Raw genomic sequence first — 18,935 nt, 5'->3', positions numbered from 1 at the left:
TCAATTTTTTTTAAGAGGAGAGGGAGGAGAAGGGGGAGGGGGGGGGGGGGGGGGGGGGGGGGGGGGGGAGATATTTTGATACTCAAATTGATTATATATGACACTCAAATTTTTTTAATACATGCACTCATTTGGAGTCATCCATCCGAACTCTGCCACTCATTTGGCTCATTGTTTTAATTATATATGGCACTCAAATGTGGGGGAGACACACACACACACACACACACACACACAAAGAGAGAGAGAGAGAGAGAGAGAGAGAGAGAGAGAGAGAGAGGGGTATTTTGAGGGGGGGGAGAAACATACACATTAGAGAGAGAGAGAGAGAGAGAAAGGTATTTTGATTTTATGCTTTTTGTTTTGTGGTAGCTAGGACAATGGTTACAAAAAAAGCATCGTATAAGGTGCGCTCGGAGCTGGTGCAAAATATTGTGGCCAATTTGGGGCACAATGGTGTGGAGTATGATCCATGGCCAGAGAGACGGTACTTTTTATTTGGACACACAAAACCCCCAACCATAGGAGTCACCATTATTTTGGACAATCCAAAGGACTGGTACTTTAACCTAGGAATCAATTTAATTAAAGAGGCACTGGTCTCGTTAGTTTCTACAAGATTTCTTCTTGTGGTTGCAACATTGTACCCACCTATGTATTGGGCCTGAGGCTGAAGAGCTATTTGATGACTATGCTACCTAGGAGAAAGATAATAATTTATGATCTTCCCCCATTATCTCCTGAAATTGGGAATAGAAGAATGTTTCTATGAAATCAGCAAATTTTTGGGAAGTTAAAATATTTTGTGCATTTTTTCATATTTGTGTATCTTTCATTGCATAGATGTGCTAACCTTTGTCATGGATATAGAATTTGGTTTTTGATGAAATGGGTTAGTCTCTCTTTGTGTCTTGGATTGGAAGAATCTTTTCATGTAAACCATTGAGTAATTTAAACATTTTCAATTAAGAAAATATTTCAAACCAATAGTGCATCAACTATTCGATCCCAATTTGAGTAGCTTGTAAGTAGTAATGCAAGGGAGTTTTGAATTTCATGTTTGATCTAATTATTCAACCCTATGCTTTTAGGCAAGGATATCCACAACAATAGGTAGTATGGAGACCCATAAGTGTCAATGCAATTAAAAATGCAAGCACTCAAGTGTGGGATGGGAGTTTGTAACAAGGAGAACATTTTACAATCATCAAGTTCAGTACTCTTTAAGAAAAGTTCATCCATCGGTTGGTAAAACCCAACCCACACACATACAGAGCCATGAGGGAGATACTACTCCCTTGCAAGGAGGCATAGAAGCAAATGTACCCTCGATGGGTGGTACCCAAAATGCGACAAATAAAACTGCTTTTTGTACTTGCAAAGTGTACTGTCAAGGTGGGCGACATGTTCATCTATCAACCTTTTATAGACATCAAGCAATCATGCATAAATTTGATGTATTGAAGAGTGGATTTGAATTGCAAAACACCGTGCAAGTAGACCCTTTTCCTTCAAATATGCAAGGGAACCTAGAACAGATGACACAAAATATCCAAGTTTTTGATATTGCCATGGATGATAGTGACAATTTGTATGACCACACTACAGAGGATTGTGAGACTGACATGAATGTTCATGTTGACTCTAATGGCCCTGAGAATGATGAAACAAGAATCCATTTCAATTTAGTTTCTGAGTTGGTTGAAAGAATCTTAAAGCTTCAAGCTTTATGGGACGAGAACAAAATACTACCTATTGGCGTTCAAGACAAAACGTTGCGTCTTTTGTTTGGTGGCTTCAGAGGCTTCAGAGTAAGCAACAATTGCCTAAAAAGCAATTTGGCAAAGTTATTGTTGCAACTATCCCCAACATTGGATGGTGATCTTAATGGCATTCAAGTGCCTGCTTGTTGGGACCAAATGCAGGCTATGCTCAAGCCAATGACATCGTATCTGTACAGGTACTTCTACTTCAAGTCATGCACTGGAGGTTTTATTTCCAAGTCATGAGGACAACTATCTTGGGGAAATGCCAAAATGTACATGTTCAAATGGTCACTCTTTCAGAAAACTTAAGAGAGATTGTGCAGCATGTTGTGAGAAATGCAAGGTGTGTAACACTCCTAGAAGAATGATGCTTTCATTCGACTACATTACTATTGGACCATAGATATGCCTACGTGTTCAAAGCGAAAACTTTTGCCATGAACTATTAAGAATCTTGTGTAACAAGGAAAAATGGCTTGACTCTGATGCAATGACAAGTGGGAGAAGTATTGTGGATTTCTGGGATGGTGTCAAGTTCCAAGAGGTTAAAGACTTCTGGGACCCAAAAGCATGGTATGAATTGCCAGTAGTTTGCAGTACACCTTCTTGCAAGAAAGTATACACAACATTTCCAAAATGCAAGCGCCACCCTATGCTAGAAGATGCTTGGAATGAGGAAACTAGCAAGTATCAATTTCTATGCTCTGAATGTAGAGAAGTCACAACTTCAGAGAGGGTACTTTGTTAGGTGTGCTCTTACAAACGAATATTTTTCATTTAAATTGTTGTATATATACTTGTAAATAGGGCAACCCTCGCAATATTGCCTTGTTGCTTCATTGGGATGGTTTTCAAACTTCTCGAACCACTCAAAAGTGTTGTGCAATTGTAATAATCATGGTCTTGAATAATGGAAAGTACTGCTCTATTGGTGTATTACAAGTAATGTTTATCCCATCTAGTTGTAAGAAAATAATCAAGACATGTAGAGATGTGTTTGGGACATTTTTGAAGCCTTTAATAGATGAGCTAGAATCCCTCTTTTTGGAAGGTATAGATGTGACCTATGACTATCTTGTTGACAAGATATTTGGTGAAGCAACACAGATGACGAAGGATTGCAAACTACGTGCCATGGTGATTATGGTCATTGGAGATCATCCTGCCCAATGTAAAATTGAGATGTTCAAGAATGGTGGCCAAGAGTTTTGTAGGAGAGACAAGGCCCAAGCCACCCTAACATGGAATGAGGGAAGAAGAGAAAGACGATATGTCTATGATGAAAATCGGGAACAATCTCGATACAAGCCCATCAAGAGAAGAACTCAAGATATGCTTGTGGCATTAAATGAAGCCAAACGTTGCTCTACTAATGTAGAGAAAGAAGCAGTTTGGAAAATAGCTAGCCTTTTAGGACAATCAATCCTTTGGAGGTTGTATGATCTCTATGGATTTGATCTCCCTATTGACCTAGTGTATGATGGCATGCACACATTATCACTAAATTTCTTCAAAAAGTATATCTCCCACTTGATGGAGAATGCTTCATCAAGCCTCAAGAAGGAAATTGATGATACTGTGACAAATGTTTCTAAGTTGGTGTCTACATCAATTTGATTTGGTCGATGGACAAACTATCCTAGCATATATCATGATAGCTTCCAGGTAGAAAAAAATCAAAAGTTCATACAATGGTGCTTGCCCTATGTTCTCAGAACCGTAGGAAACATCCCTTTTGACATGGAGATATTGGGTGTTTTGTTAATAGACATAGCACACTACTTTTACAACTATAGTAGAGATCATGGATGGTCTCTTCATAGTATTGAAGTTGTGATTAATCTCTTACAATCATGGCAAGTACAAAAAGATGACATGGCAGGTGCAACCTCCTCACCACTTGAGCATATTTTTGGTGCATATATGGACCCAATATGCTAGTGTGGTCTATTCATACGTTTCCAATTAATTTTCATATTCGTTCATGTCTAATGAGAAATTTTCCCTACTTACAAGAGATGGTGAGCTGTTAGATGATGTCTTGCGGCATGGCCTACATGATTTCTTTTGGTGCTACATATTTGAACGGATGGTCAAAATCTATAGTGGCATCAAGTCCAATAACCTTAACAATGAGGCAAATTTTGTGCAGATCTATTTGAGGGATGTTTTTACAAGAGCATTCCAAGTGATCCAAGAAGACAAGGATGGGCTACTACGAGTGCATCCATGGAGCAACCCAAGAGCAGTGAGCCTCGAGCAAAAATGAGAAATCAGTTGAGCAGATAGAAGCGAGCACAAAGTAGCTTGAGACAACCCCACTGTAGTAAAATCAAGCCCCATGTATTTAGGGTTTAATACTTCTATGACAAATACTCCAGTGCACATAGAGAAAGACGATCCTAAAATCGCGAGAGAGAGAGAGAGAGAGAGAGAGAGGAAAATTTTTATAGACCTTCATGAATGTTAATACTCCCTAAGCAAAAATTGGTAGGGCAATGGAAAAATTGCATGCACCATGATTTCTTTTAAATCATGGGAAAATTTTATAGGGAGGAAAATTTGTAGAGAGCTTGTGTGTGTGTGTGTGTGTGTGTGTGTGTGTGTGTGTGTGTGTGTGTGTGTGTGTGTGTGTGTGTGTGTGTGTGTGTGTGTGTGTGTGTGTGTGTGTGTGTGTGTGTGTGTGTGTGTGTGTGTGAGAGAGAGAGAGAGAGAGAGAGAGAGAGAGAGAGGATTTGAGATGTACTACCTTTGCAAAAGGCCCAAATGATCTATGAGAGAAAAACATACATTAATCATACCTATGATACAATTATTTGAAACACGAATGAAACAAAAGAAACAACCTGAAAAGATTATGAGTGGTGGGTACAAAATGAGATAGTGACAAGCTAGAGGGGGTTTGAAGTGTGTAAGTGTGTGTGTGTGTGTGTGTGTGTGTGTGTGTGTGTGTGTGTGTGTGTGTGTGTGTGTGTGTGTGTGTGTGTGTGTGTGTGTGTGTGTGAGAGAGAGAGAGAGAGTGAGAGAGAGAGTGACAGAGAGCATGCCATTCAAAGTCTACCATTGGAAAGCAATGGAGATTGAAATATAGACAAGAGAGAGTGCCATGGTAGAGTTGCAAAGTTTGCAAAACTCTTTGAATATGTTATGGATGAAATCTATCATATTCTTGAAGGAATAACCTAGAAAAAAAAATGCTTTAGTACCTACCTCTTACAAAAAGTTTATGCTGATTCATTTCAAAAATTAGGTGCTGAGTGGGTTACAAAATGCACTAAGTAGGAGGAACTAAATAACTGCAGTGATCTATAGACTATAGGTTTTGCTATCTTGTCTACCCTTCCAAAAACAAAATAAGACATCACCCAGGCTATAGCCCTTATAGCTGATTAGGTTGGATTCTGACTGCCTTTGTTAGCATATCCTTAAGAATAACCTTTGGAATTCGTGCTTGATGGATATGCATGTTGTTGTTGACATCTTGTCCAAGTACAATCTCTCTGATGCACTTCTTTGGGGATCAATGATTCCGTTGACACTCCAATCTCAAATCCTGCCTTCACAAGTGCACAAGCTTCTTGGATGTTGAGTTTGGTGCCCTTTGCAATAGGCCAAACATGCGGAGCGCATTCTGGTGGGTGTATGATGCTTGTGACCATTCTCCATGTATGCCTCACATCTGTGTTGCAAAAGTAGCAAAACTTTTGCTTCCGCCAAGAAGATAATTGACAGTCACTCCAAAAACATGGAGCTGGGTCTCCCGGTCTCTGCCTCAATCCACACTTCTTACCAGTTGTCCAATGGTTACACTCCACTCTACTTGATGTTGGTATCCTGCGAATAGCCCACTTTGTGTCATGGACATTTTGCTCTTGAGCTTGCAACAATTCACTACATGGTTGCTCATGTGCTGCATTTGACGTCTTATCTTGCGTGACATAATTATACTCAGGCCTGTGGCTACAAATGCTTGTATCCATATCCATTAATGGTCGCTTGGCACGCATTGTCCTCTTCTCACCCTTGAAATTAACTCTGTTATTGAACATTGGAGTACCCATGGAAGCATCATCCACTGCCCTAGAGGTGGCTGCTGGTGATGGACTAGTCTGCATCCTTGACATGGCTCTGTCAACTAAAATTTCCAATGTTGGCCCCCCTCCAATATATTTACCATCCAAGAAGGCTAGACGTCGGGCACACTGAAGATAGGCATTAATAAGATCAGTGACACATGCATCATAAAGACTAATTTTTTGCTTGTACCCCTCTCCAACCAACCAACTTGCATGTTTGCTCTCAGAGAGGTTGGTCCTTGGAATCAATGCATTCATTATGGGCTCCCCATCCTTGACCATCATATGTCCCCAATGGCTAACCCAATGCCACCAACTCAACCAACTATCTAGATTTGGTATGTTTTTATCTGTTGTCTTGCCTGTTTCCCACCAGCTCCTAATCCTACGAAATTGCTCGAGTGCCGTATCTGTTGTTTCAGACAATCTCCACTTCTCACACATCTCTTTATGCTTTGATTGGTACTGGGAGTGGATATACCTATGTGTGTGCACCCTCAAATTATCCTCCCAGTGCCATAGACAAGACCTTTCCCTACCCACCATTTCCTTCTTGTCCCCGAACACATATCTCACTGCATTCCAATTTGCTCCTGCCTCTTCTGACATGAATCCTTGAAAATTGGTTGGCCTATCTGTGTGCTCAATCATAACCTGGTTCATAGATTCCCAAAACATTATTTGTGATTCCTCATCCTCTTCTTTGAACTCGCATGTGGCAATAGTTAGAAGCTCTCCAATCCTAATAACATTACAAAGCCATGAGCCAAGGTATACAATAGTTTACACAATTAGTATCCACATCCACTTATTTATTTTTTAATACTTATTTGTTACTTACGTGTGATCATAAACATGTGCTCCCATTGTGTGCCAGCCTCCTTCTATTCGATGGACATGGTCAAAACAAACCCATGATAATCGAAGGTCTTCATGTCCATCTCTATCCATCCTTCTGACCACATCTACTCCTGAACCTGGGCCAGTAGTAGACATCTTGAATATGAAGGACCGCTCTTGTGATGTTGATGCTTGCAACGGAAATCGAGAGCCATGGAAGAACTGAAAGTGGCACTTTCTCTTTAGTTCAAGAATTGCATCATATCCATCACCCATTGGTCGAGTGGTCCTTCTACACTGCATCACCATTTGCTTTACCCTACAACATACATAATCATGGGTGAACCAATTTTTCAAGAATACAAGTGTGTTGGTGCTTATAAGTTGAAAACTTACTTCTTCATGTTGACAAGGGTAAGCAATTATTGGGACATCTCATGGACCTCCTTCTCACTTATAAAATCCCCACTTGTAATATTGTCATCTGTGAAGGCCTTGAGCACCATCTCTCTAGCCAATATCATTTGTACCTTCCTAGGGCCTGCTCTATTGTCCATTGTCACTGCCTTAGCTACTAAGGCTTTTATGTTCCGAATTGATGCTCTAGACATTCCCTTAGGGACGATGTGTTTGTGCTTGCCATGGTGCATAAATAGCCTACTATGGCAAGAATCCCTAGGCATAAAGTAGTAAACTGTTGCTGGACAATCTTTCACACACATGGGAACATGCTTGCAAAAAAAGCATTCCAAATTTCCATAGCTCCCCATGGCTAGGCAGCCATTCTTTGGGAGCTTGGACAACTGACCATTCCAATGTTGCTTGTTAGTTTGATTAGTTCTGCTCCTAAATGAGCATCGCTCATTCATACATTGGAAAACCCCTCCACAAAAACTCTTCCTAAGGACAAAAGATTTTTGAGTTCTTGTCTGAGTTTGTGGTTTTGTCCACAAATTTCCCTCATACTTTTGCTCCATACCCTCCATTGCCTTCCCCTCAATCATTTCATAGATGCAGAATTCTTGGTAGGTTTTTGGTAGATCTTTGACCTTGCCCTTGTATTCACACTCTTGCATAATAGTGTGAAGCACATCATTGGGAGGGAGTGTACGGATGATCTGGAATGCAGAAACTGTTGTCTCAAAATTTAGAGTTTCTTCATCTAGCTTATCAAATTCAACATGATCTTCATTTTCCTCATCATCATCAATTTGTCTGCAAGAGAGCAAAAAAAATAGTGAAGAATTGTTCAAATTCAAACCTTCCAAAATGATCTTGGACTTACATGCACTTACATTGGTGCAGGTGATGGACCAATTGGAGATGACTCAGGGGTTTGAAAGATGTCTTCTAGTCTTGCAGTGTAATTTTTAGATAATGATTCCTCCAAGATGAAGTATGCCTCCATATAAACCCCCGCATAGGTGGGAAGAGGTGCCAAAACATTAAACTCTTGTCCCTCCTGAACAAGAGCCTCGACAATGACCCTAGTTGTACCACACAACTTCTCTTGCAGGAGCTTGACAAGAAGGAGGCATTTTCCATGGATGAATGGAATGTTGATGGACTGTCCGGACACAGATTGCAAGAAAATTTTAGCTTCCCTGCATAAAAGAGAACTTTCAATCAGATCAACACCATATCCATAGTTAATAATTTTGAGTAAATTGAACACGTGTCAAGTCAATCTGTACCAACAACTCTGTAAAGTTAACAATTTCACATTCATTCAAAAACACTACTGTCTCAATCCGAGTTTTTTCTTAAAATGAAATTCTGACAAATGCTTAAAAAATGTTAATCTTGAGAAATGTTTTAAAAAACGTTAATCTAGCGAAATGGTTGTAAAAGTTAATAATTTCACAGACATTCGAAAACACTACTATCAATCCCAGTTTTTCTTTTAAAATGAAATTCTGAGAAATGTTTAAAAAATGTTAATCTTGAGACATGTTTAAGAATACGTTAATCTAGAGAAACGGTTGAAGAAAGTTAGTTTGGTTTTTTAATTATATTCTAACTTTTCAAAACATTTTTATTGCCCTTCAAATGTTCAACTTTTGAAATGCACACTGCTTATTCCTAATCGTTCATATTGTTTGCCTGGTTTCCATCCTTTGCAATGCCATGAGGAAGGCAAGGCTCTTGCAAACGTCGCCACTGGCCAAATACTTCCACCCCTTAAGCCCCAAGAAAACAGCAAAGGTAAGCTTAACCTTTTGATTTAAGGACCATCTTTCTCAAATCTTTAAGCACGCTGAGCGCGCTTAAAGATCTGAGAAAAGAGAAGGTGAATTTGACAGCAAATGAGAGCATTTGAGTTGAGCGTAGGTGTAAGAGGAATGGAAGATTCATGTTGCTGTGTGTATTGAGTTGTTGCTGTGTGTATTGAGCAGGTGGTAGCACTATTGAAGCTTGCATCACTACTAGTTCGTGGTAGCAACAGAGCTCAGAGAGAGAGAGAGAGAGAGAGAGAGAGAGAGAGAGAGAGAGAGAGAGAGAGCTCCTATGAGAGACACTGTGTATAGTAAAGCTCCCTTAACACCTCAAACAGCGTGAGATGCAGGGTGTGAGTTGTCGATGGAGAACTGGAGAGTAAAGCCAGGAGTGGTCAGCGTGACTGCGAATGGAGAACACACACACACACACACACACACAGAGTCACTTACATGTTTGCAGAAAGAACAGATAGATTCTTCACATAAAGCTCCAGGAGAATGGAGAAGAGCAAAATGATAAGTGGTAGTATAGAGGTGGTGCGAGATTTGTAAAGTGATAAATGTGCCAGCTGTAATGATTTCAACTCGCCATAATGACTCTAGCACACCACAACTACCCATAATTTAGTTAATGGCTGGAGCGAGATTCGTGGTGATAAATGTGTCGACCGTAATGATTTTAACTTGCCATAATGACTTTAACGCAACACAACTACCCATAATTTAGTTAATGGCTGATGTTGTCCTTTCCAATGTGTCCGATTCAGTCATTCATATGGCTTTTAACTAGATTTCATATAATCAAGAATTTTCATTCTTTCAAAGTGTTTATGCACTTCACAAGATCGAATTGTGAGGATGGTAAGTGTGAGGCAGATATTATGAGTATGGTAACTATGCCTAAGAGAAGGAAAATTGTGCAGGGTGCAGGGGATTCTGGAGCAACATACAAGAGAAGAGGTAGACCATCAAAGCAGGACAACTTCAATAGGTCAATTGCAAGAGCAGGTAATCAAGAGCATTCTCAAGTAAGTCAAAAGGATGCTGAAGATGTTGAGGAAAATGGTGGTGCTGAGGAGCTGGTTGATAGTATTGTTCATGACTTGGAGCAAGAAAACGTTGAGAAGGTAGTGGATCAAGTTGCTATTGAGAGAGAGGAGCAGGGAGCCGATACTCAGAGAGCTCAAGAAGATGATCAGAGTGAGGAGGTGGTAGTTGAGAAACATGACCAGGTGACTAAGGGGCAACGTGATGATGAGGTGACTGAGGGGCAACATGATGAGGAGGAGGGGCAACATGATGATGAGGTGACTGCGGGGCAAGATGATGAGGAGGAGGGGCAACATGATGATGAGGTGACTGAGGGGCAACAAGATGATGAGGTGACAGAAGGCCAGAATATCTCCAATCTTGCAGGGGGGAGAAGAAACAAATTAGAGGTGTTTGGTAAGATCCTTGGTATCTCTACACCACAGGCATTCCTTGAAAGAATCAGAGTCACATTTTCTAGACCACCCCCTAGGATCCCATTATGCAGGTTACTGTCTAGTGAAGCCATTAGAAAAGTAAGCCCTTCCACGAAAAGATCACTCACAAGAATTTTTATTAAGATGGGAGGATATCTTGAGAGCAAGGGAGCCTTTACTGTCTCCATTATTGATCTAGAGGGGGAGGAGACACCAATCACTCAAGAAAGGATAGATTCTTGGAATGACTGTTGGAAAACAATTAATGAAAGATTTGAGAGGTCCCTTTATTTAGAGACAGAGTGGGGACCCTACTTGAAAGGAAAGATGGTCCATGTCCTGGATGGCAACAATCGTCTGCATGCATGGATGGAATGCATTAGACAAGGTATTCTTTAACTTAATCTCCTTTAAGAACTTTTGTTGTGTTGATTGCACTATTTTAATATAATTGTACAATTATGCAATACAGGGTTTGAGAACGACCTGTCTAGACATTGCTCTGTGGTCTGCCACTTTTTGCAGTTTGCAAAGACTGATGTGGGGGAATTAATGTTTTCCTTGGCAAGATTGAACAAGTAAGATGATGTTGGGCATCTACTATTCTCCTTGAAAATTTTAATTGTTGTCTTGGAGTTATTGATATTCTTTTTTGTTTTAATGCTACAGGATGAACGATTATGCATATGTGCCAACCACATTTGGAGATAGGTTGTTCCAATTCAGAAGGCTAGGAGAGGCAGACAAGACTACTCTCTTGGATGGTTTGTCTATTGAAGACAGAGCATGGGTGGAGAAAGAAATGCAGGTTGTTTCATCTCGGGGGGAAAGGAGTTGGTTTACACTCCCTGTGCAAATAATGACATGGTTGCTCTTTAAGGATGAGATGGAACAGAAGATTGAAGAGTTGGCTAAGGGAATGGATGAAACTGGTAGGGCCAAGGTGATAAAGAAGATGGAGATTACCTATAGGGGAAAGACCTCCAAGTATGCAAGGATTGCAGATCCTGCAAATGGAGAGAAGTTTTGGTGTGCTACTCTGTCCTTGCCTTGGCATGAACCGAGTGCGCATATTGCAACTGAAGAGAAACTCAACATGATTGGAAATGCTTGCATAACAGATGTGGATAAGGCACACATTGTGAAATTGTTAGATAGCTCACAAGTATCAATTCGATCCTTGGAGTGCCTTCCCAATGGCAAAGCTAAAGTTAGGGACTGGCTCCACATGTATTGTTTTTGGTTGCAAGTCAATCAATATGGTCTAGGTCTATTACTAGACATTCAAAATGCTGATCGAGTAAGGCTGCCATTGGAACATCGATTCAGCAACTTTGTCATGCTTTGCCGAAGAAAGTACTTCAATAGAGCATTTTGCGTTGTGGAAGGTGGCATTAAGTCGACCAATGCCATGAATGAGCAACCCGGATTACACAATGCAACCCGTCGAGTTGTTTATAGGTTTGTTAATTTGTATGGTTCAATTTTTTAGTCCTCATTAAACTAGTACTCAGTAGTTGGTGTGTGTTTAGATGGCTACTCAAGGAGATTGCACAACACATGCTTGATGAGATGCCCCCCTTGGCAAGTGTATGGACATATGCAGATAACGCTACGTTCATGTATTCCGATGTGAAGCTTGGAAGGGTAAGTGATGCATTACATTGCATTTTTTATGTTAACTCTTAACACATAGGGAGATTATGCTAAATAATAGTTGTTGATTGTGCAGTCCTTGTCCACCATAGAGAAAGCCAAGTGTCCGTGGTGGCTAGACATGGTTAAGAACCATGTTCCGGATGAGGAGTTGGAATTATTTCAGCAACATAAAGCAGCCCTTCAACTTGCAACTACTACGAATAGTGTCCTGGAAGAGGAGACGACGGCAACTTCTCAAGTAGTAGCATCCACTGCATCAGCATCATTTCGTAAGACACTTCCTATAAATCTTGGTAGGGAAGTCGTACATAGGGCATTACAAGCAAACAAGGCTATAGAGGATGGCAAGATGCAAGGGCAACATCAAAGCGCAAGTAGCAGTGGAGGGCTAAGAGAAAATGATGACATAATCAATGAAACATTGGAACCTACAGGTAGTGTTGATGCCTTTGCTTTGTCTATCTAATATGATCCATGGAGTGTTGTTATTATTGATACATTTTCTTAAATCTAAAAGCTTTGATTTGTAGGCACTATTTACATTTTCAACATTTCTGTTGAAGAGCTTGTTCATATTATTGAATATCCCCAACAAGCAGAGCAAATGGGGCTTGAGGTGTTAGAGGCCTTCAATGTAGTTTGTAGCCAAGGCACTGTGAAGGGCACTCAACTAGACTTGTGCATAGACCTCATATTTGCAGATTTTCCATCTAACGTGGCTGTCGAGGGATGCTTTTGCAATAAAGTTCCATTTTGGAACAAGATAGTGGATAACCTGTATGACACCACATTTCAGCTTGCAGACTCATGCTTGAGTGATAGGGGGTTTTTTGTTTGTTTGTACACCATGGAGGAAGGGGTGAAAGTCGAGCAAGCTGGCAAGCAAAAAGGGTTTAAGATATATCATCGTCAGGTTGTGAGATGCACACCACCTATTGGAAAGAGGTTGGGACCCATTGTCACACAGGTACAAGTAATTGATTCTTGATTTAATGTGCAATAGAATTTAGTGTGGCATCCTATTCTTGAATGACATGTATGACATAAAGCTTTCTATTTGAATAGGTGAATTGCTTGATCTTGTCTGCTTTTGTTCGTTGTTCGACAACTTGTGTGTATCGTATACATCATGATCAGTTGCCAGAATTGAAACTTGGTGGTGACCTTCAATTTGGACAGGACCTTATCTTCGATATGTGAGTTGACTCTATCATTTACTTGTTTATATGCCTAATCCATCATTTATATATATATATGCCATTAAAGTAAGTAAAATGTGTATTCAATGTCAGAGTACCTGAAGCAGATTTAGTAAAGAGGAAAGGAAATCCATGGAGGGGTGGTTGTCAAAGAGGTCAAAAGCTTGTGAAGTACATAATCGCACTTTTTAGCCGTCCACAGGATGTAGTCCTTGACATATTTGTTGGCACGGGTACACTTGGCTTGGCAGCTGGCTTCATGGATAGACATGTCATTATGTTTGAGAGGGATGAGCGCATATATGATCGCTTGTTGAAGCCATTTGGAGTCAAGGTATGTTAGGAGTAGGTTCGTTGAAAATTATAAGTTGATTGACAAGAGGGTATGTATTAAGCAATTGTGTATTTTTTTGCAGATGGATTGATTTTAAAGGGTCGCAATGTAGTTGAAGATTGGATCCAGCCAAGCTTCACATTTTCTTTTTGCTATTCTCTTAGATGATTGTGCTCAAACTTAGACTCACTGGCAGTGTTGTAGATTTCTTCAAAACTACCTTTCTTTTATGGTTGTATAAGAACGGTCGAATATGGTACTCGTGTGTTTGATGGTTGTTTAAGAACAGTCGAATATGGTACTCGTGTGTTTGATGGGGCTGTTTTTTTGGGATAAAAACACTAATTCTTTAGGCTGATTTGAGGCTAATCTGGGGCTGTTTTTTTGGGCTAAAATCGCTAATTTTGTAGGCTGATTTGGTGGCGGATTTGGGGCTGATCTGGTGCTGTTTTTTGGGGCTAAAAACGCTAATTCTTTAGGCTGATTTGGTGGCGGATTTGGGGCTGTTTTTTGGGCTAAAAACGCTAATTCTTTAGGCTGATTTGGGGCTGATCTTGTCTGGGATGTCGTCTCATGGAGTGCATTGACTACGGATATGCCCAACATAAGCGAAAAAGGCGAGGAAGCTTAGGGCTGTTTTGAGCATATGCAATGCAAGGACGCCTCTCCAAATGCGATCACCTAATCTTGCATCTTCACGGCATATGCCATTACGCAAGACACTAATATGGGCAAAATAGTTCAGATGATATTGTTAGTCAAAGGCTATTGAAAAACGATGTCTTTCTTGGAATTGCCTTGGTCGACGTGTATGCCAAATGTGCTCTATCTCAGCAAGCACAAAAGGTGGTCGAGGAGTTGCTTGTCAGGGATGTCGTCTCATGGAGTGCACTGATAGCGGGATATGCCCAACACGAAAAAGGCCAAAAAGCTTTAGGGCTGTTTTTAGCATATGCAATGCGAGGACTTCTCATGGAATGCACTGATTGCGTGATATTCTCAACACAAGAAAGGCCAAGAATAGGAGCTAAAAACGTTGATTTTCTGGGCTGATTTGATGGATCATTTAGAGGCTAAAAACGCTAAGTTTTAGGGCTGATTTGGTGGTTGATTAGGGACTGATCTTGTCTGGATGTCGTCTCATGGAGTGCATTGACTGCGGGATATGCCCAACACGAGAGGGAAAGGCGAGGAAGCTTAGGACTGTTTTCAGCATATGCAATGCAAGGACGTCTCTCCAAATGCGATCGTCTACGCTTGCATCTTCAAGACATGTGGCATTATGCAAGAGGCTAATATGGGTGAAAGAATTTCGATCATATTGTTAGGCAAACATTTCTGGAAAAAGATGTCGTGCTTGGCATTGCCTTGGTCAACATGTAAGCGAAACGTGCTCCACCTCAGCAAGCACCAAAGGTGGTCGAGGAGTTGCTTGTCAGGTATGTCATCTCATATAGTGCACTAATTGCGAGACATGCCCAACACGGGAAAGTCCAAAACAGGGAGCTAAAAATTGCTGTAATTTTGGGCTGTTTTGATGGCGGATTTGGGGCTGATCTGGGGCTGTTTTTTTGGGCTAAAAACGCTAATTTTTTAGGTTGATTTGGTAGCTGATTTGGGACTGATTTGGGGCTGTTTTCTTGGTCTAAAAACGCTAATTTTTTAGGCTGATTTGGTGGCGGATTTGGGGCTGATCTGGGGCTGTTTTTTGGGCTAAAAACGCTAATTCTTTAGGCTGATTTGGGGCTGATCTTGTCTGGGATGTCGTCTCATCGAGTGCATTGACTACGGATATGCCCAACATAAGCGAAAAAGGCGAGGAAGCTTAGGGCTGTTTTGAGCATATGCAATGCAAGGACGCCTCTCCAAATGCGATCACCTAATCTTGCATCTTCATGGCCGCTATGCCATTACGCAAGACACTAATATGGGCAAAATAGTTCAGATGATATTGTTAGTCAAGGGCTATTGAAAAACGATGTCTTTCTTGGAATTGCCTTGGTCGACGTGTATGCCAAATGTGCTCTACCTCTGCAAGCACAAAAGGTGGTCGAGGAGTTGCTTGTCAAGTATGTCGTCTTATGGAGTGCACTGACTACAACATATGCCCAACACGGGAAAGGCCAAAAAGCTTAGGGTTGTTTTTAGCATATGCACTGCGAGGACATCTCTCCAAATGCAGTCACCTATGCTTGCATTTGAAGGACATGTGGCATTATGCAAGAGGCTATTATGGGTGAAAGAATTCCAATGATATAGTTAGTCATGCATTACTGAAAAACGATGTCATGCTTGGCATTGCCTTGCTCAACTAATATGGGCGAAATAATTCAGATGATATTGTTAGTCAAGGGCTATTGACAAACGATTTAGTGCTTGGCATTGCCTTGGTTGACATGTATGCCAAATACGCTCTATGAAAATGTTATATAATGGACTTGGGAGTTGGTTGACTCTCTTACAGTGTTTTATGGCTCTCTAGCTTTTATAGACATGTAGAATGTCTTACTCTATTTAACTCATGAGCAATATATAGGTTTCTCACCAAACTTGCCATCTCCCTCCAACTAGGATTTTTTTTGCATGCCGCTCGCTCATATTGCACTTAGATTCTTGATGGTAATAGTTGCTCGCTCTCATGGGCTCGCTCAACGGCCACCCCCGGCTACTACTCAATAAGTGTTTCATTCAAGAACTCCATGGCTCATTACATCTATCTTGTGAAGTGAACCATGAAGATATTGCAACAGTTGTTTTCCTTGGCACAGAGATAGATTACTAGTTGTTTCTTCAATTGACAAGGCTAGATCCATCTGGGATAAATTCTTAAAGTATGGAGATCATGGCTTGTATTGATAATCTCTTAACAAAAGGGATTGCAATATCAAAGAAGAGACGTACATTCAGGGAGCCAAGCATACATGAAGCTACATATCTTGGTCATTTTGGCAGATTGAGTCTCAGTCGTTTTGTATAAATGAAGTTATAGTGTATAAGAAGGTGCTTTTCAGAGGAGAGATCTATGGTATTGGGGACCATGTGGTTGTGAAGGTGGACAGGATGAAAACCTTAGCAACGATAGAGGGCACTACAAGGCAAGAATAACTACAATGTTTTCAATGCAACATAGAAATGAGCACATGTTGTTTTTTGGTGGATAGTATTATAAGAAATGCATTGTGGGTGATGAGAAATTAGAGACTTTATTCATTGATAAGATTACATAAATGAGTGTACTTGAGAATAATCCTCTTCCTTCAAATTGGGATTCTATCAAACCCATTCACTCTTTACTCCACAAGTTTGTTCCTTTACAAATACCTAGAAGTCAAAAGTTGATTACTTATGAGGTAAAGGATTTAAAACCAAGAGAGAAACTTATTGAGGAGGGTTGCTATGGAAATCCTCCTTTGTGGTTGGAACTTCATGACATAGTGAGAATACTTGTGAAGGATGGAGAGAGGCAATACTTACAATATGCCGTAGTGCGAGAAATAGATACTACAAAAAAGGAAGCAAGGTTTGCATTTTTGAAGAGTGATATGTAAAACTCAAACATATGGATAGTTCGTGTAGAAGGGAACACATGGAAAAGCTGGAATGATTGTGTTTATCTAGCTCAACATTGGCTTGTCTTGAAATGAAAGAAGATCAATGAGCATGGACAACACATCAGATTTATACATAACATGTGGCAATCTATATGAAGACTTAAATTTGTAAGTGAAACTTTAAACTAATAATATTAAAGCTTGTAAGTATCATTTATTTACTTGAGTATACTTTATTTTTCTTGTGGACAGGTACATAATGGATTGTCCACAATCATTGTTGGATAGTTTTCTCTCAAAGCCTCGAGATGATGCTTTGAAGATATTAGATTTGTGGCGGGCCTCCAAAACAAAGACTCAGAGCAATGTGTCTCATGAGCTTAGCAATGAGGAGCGTAAATTATGATGTACGCTCAATTGTTCCGTGCTCCACCTTTAGCTCATCGAGATAAAAGTAAGCTTTATGAAAAAAAGTTTTTACGAAGACATTGTGATGACCAAGTGAGAGTATGGAATGCAAACCATAGCCTTGTGGGGGGAGTGGTTTAAGAATGTAGAACCTGCAAAGGATCTGCAAAACAATGCAGCAGAGAAGAAAAGAATAGAGAACATTATCAAGGAAAACATAGGAAACATCAAGCCAATAGTTGTACATGGAGAGCCCTTTTGGGAGGAGGTATCTATAACTATTGTGTCAAGTCTCTTGCAGCAAAACGAAAGTGGAAAAAGAGAAAATCTAGTAGATCGACATCATTTACTGCTACTTTGGTAAGCTAACTTCATTGAAAATGTATATGTTTATTGTCTCAAATATGCTAGGCTAATATCTCAATGCTTTTAGGTTGTAGATGAAGATATAAAGGTGATTGAGACAATTGAAAATCATGAATAATTGGATGAGATCAATCAACATGGATCTCTTTCAAAGCTTGTGAGTAAGATTATGTTTTTTAATTTATATGACACATGTTTGAACTTAATTTTTTTTTATTTTAAACATTTAAAGCATGAGAGAGATTTGGAAGAGGAAAACTTAGGAGATGGAAATGAACAACCAAGAGTTTTGCAGGTAACATATATGTTCACAAAGCATATAATAACTTGAAATTTTTAAATGGCATGTTGTGCTAACTTTGATGCATTTGTAGGATCAAGATAATGTGTACATTCCTGACATACCTTGGGAAAATGTAAGTGGAGAACATGATATTTATGAGATGTGTTTTGTATACAGTAGTTGTAATCTATGTTTTAAGTATGGACTATGATTAATACTTGTGCTTATAGAATATAACACTTGTGTTACTCCAATTAGGAGTGTGAAACTTTTATTCATGACTATTTACTCGAAAAGTCATCAAATATTTCTACAAGTGACCATTCCATCCAACAAATTTAGCTATTTCTTATAAAATGCTAAATATGATTTCCTTTATTATTGCATTTTAAAAGCCTTTAAATTTTTTTGTGGCCTTCTTTGCTATTTTCTAGGAGGTGGACATGCACACATTACCATTAGAAGAGGATCAAAGGAAGAATGCACGCAAGAGAAATGTTATAGTTTGAGAATTTTAAATGCTTTAAAAACATAATCTTAACCAAATTATAATGAGTTCATTTGAGGAGTTTATTTTTTTGCTTATAGCCTAGCGCAAAATTGTCACAATTATTAGAAGATAAGAGTGACATTTCAAAGAAGAAGAGGCCCAAGGTGATCATCTTTTTTTTAATACCTTCATTGATGAGTTCTTACTTTGAGCTCTATTCGTGTAGTAAAGTTTGGCTTCTTATTTAGGATGTGAGTGTTGTTGATACAAACGAATTA

The 18,935-nt window shown here is 39.8% G+C and overlaps 1 protein-coding gene across 1 annotated transcript; it reads left to right on the top strand.

The window, feature by feature from the left end:
* The first annotated feature begins 9,731 nt into the window (after positions 1-9,731).
* On the top strand, positions 9,732-15,979 carry LOC147452763 (uncharacterized). Its single transcript, XM_086519011.1, has 9 exons — positions 9,732-10,755; positions 10,840-10,945; positions 11,037-11,828; positions 11,900-12,014; positions 12,100-12,460; positions 12,557-12,993; positions 13,092-13,222; positions 13,319-13,458; positions 15,894-15,979. The coding sequence occupies exons 1-9, from the start codon at positions 9,732-9,734 to the stop codon at positions 15,977-15,979; spliced, it is 3,192 nt and encodes a 1,063-aa protein (XP_086375137.1).
* The last annotated feature ends 2,956 nt before the right edge of the window (positions 15,980-18,935 follow it).

Source organism: Adiantum capillus-veneris, chromosome 8, assembly GCF_014529385.1.
Source record: "Adiantum capillus-veneris isolate H3 chromosome 8, ASM1452938v2, whole genome shotgun sequence".
Taxonomy (NCBI): domain Eukaryota; kingdom Viridiplantae; phylum Streptophyta; class Polypodiopsida; order Polypodiales; family Pteridaceae; genus Adiantum; species Adiantum capillus-veneris.
Note: the sequence above shows the minus strand (reverse complement) of the source record. Positions and strands in the feature narration are given on the sequence as shown.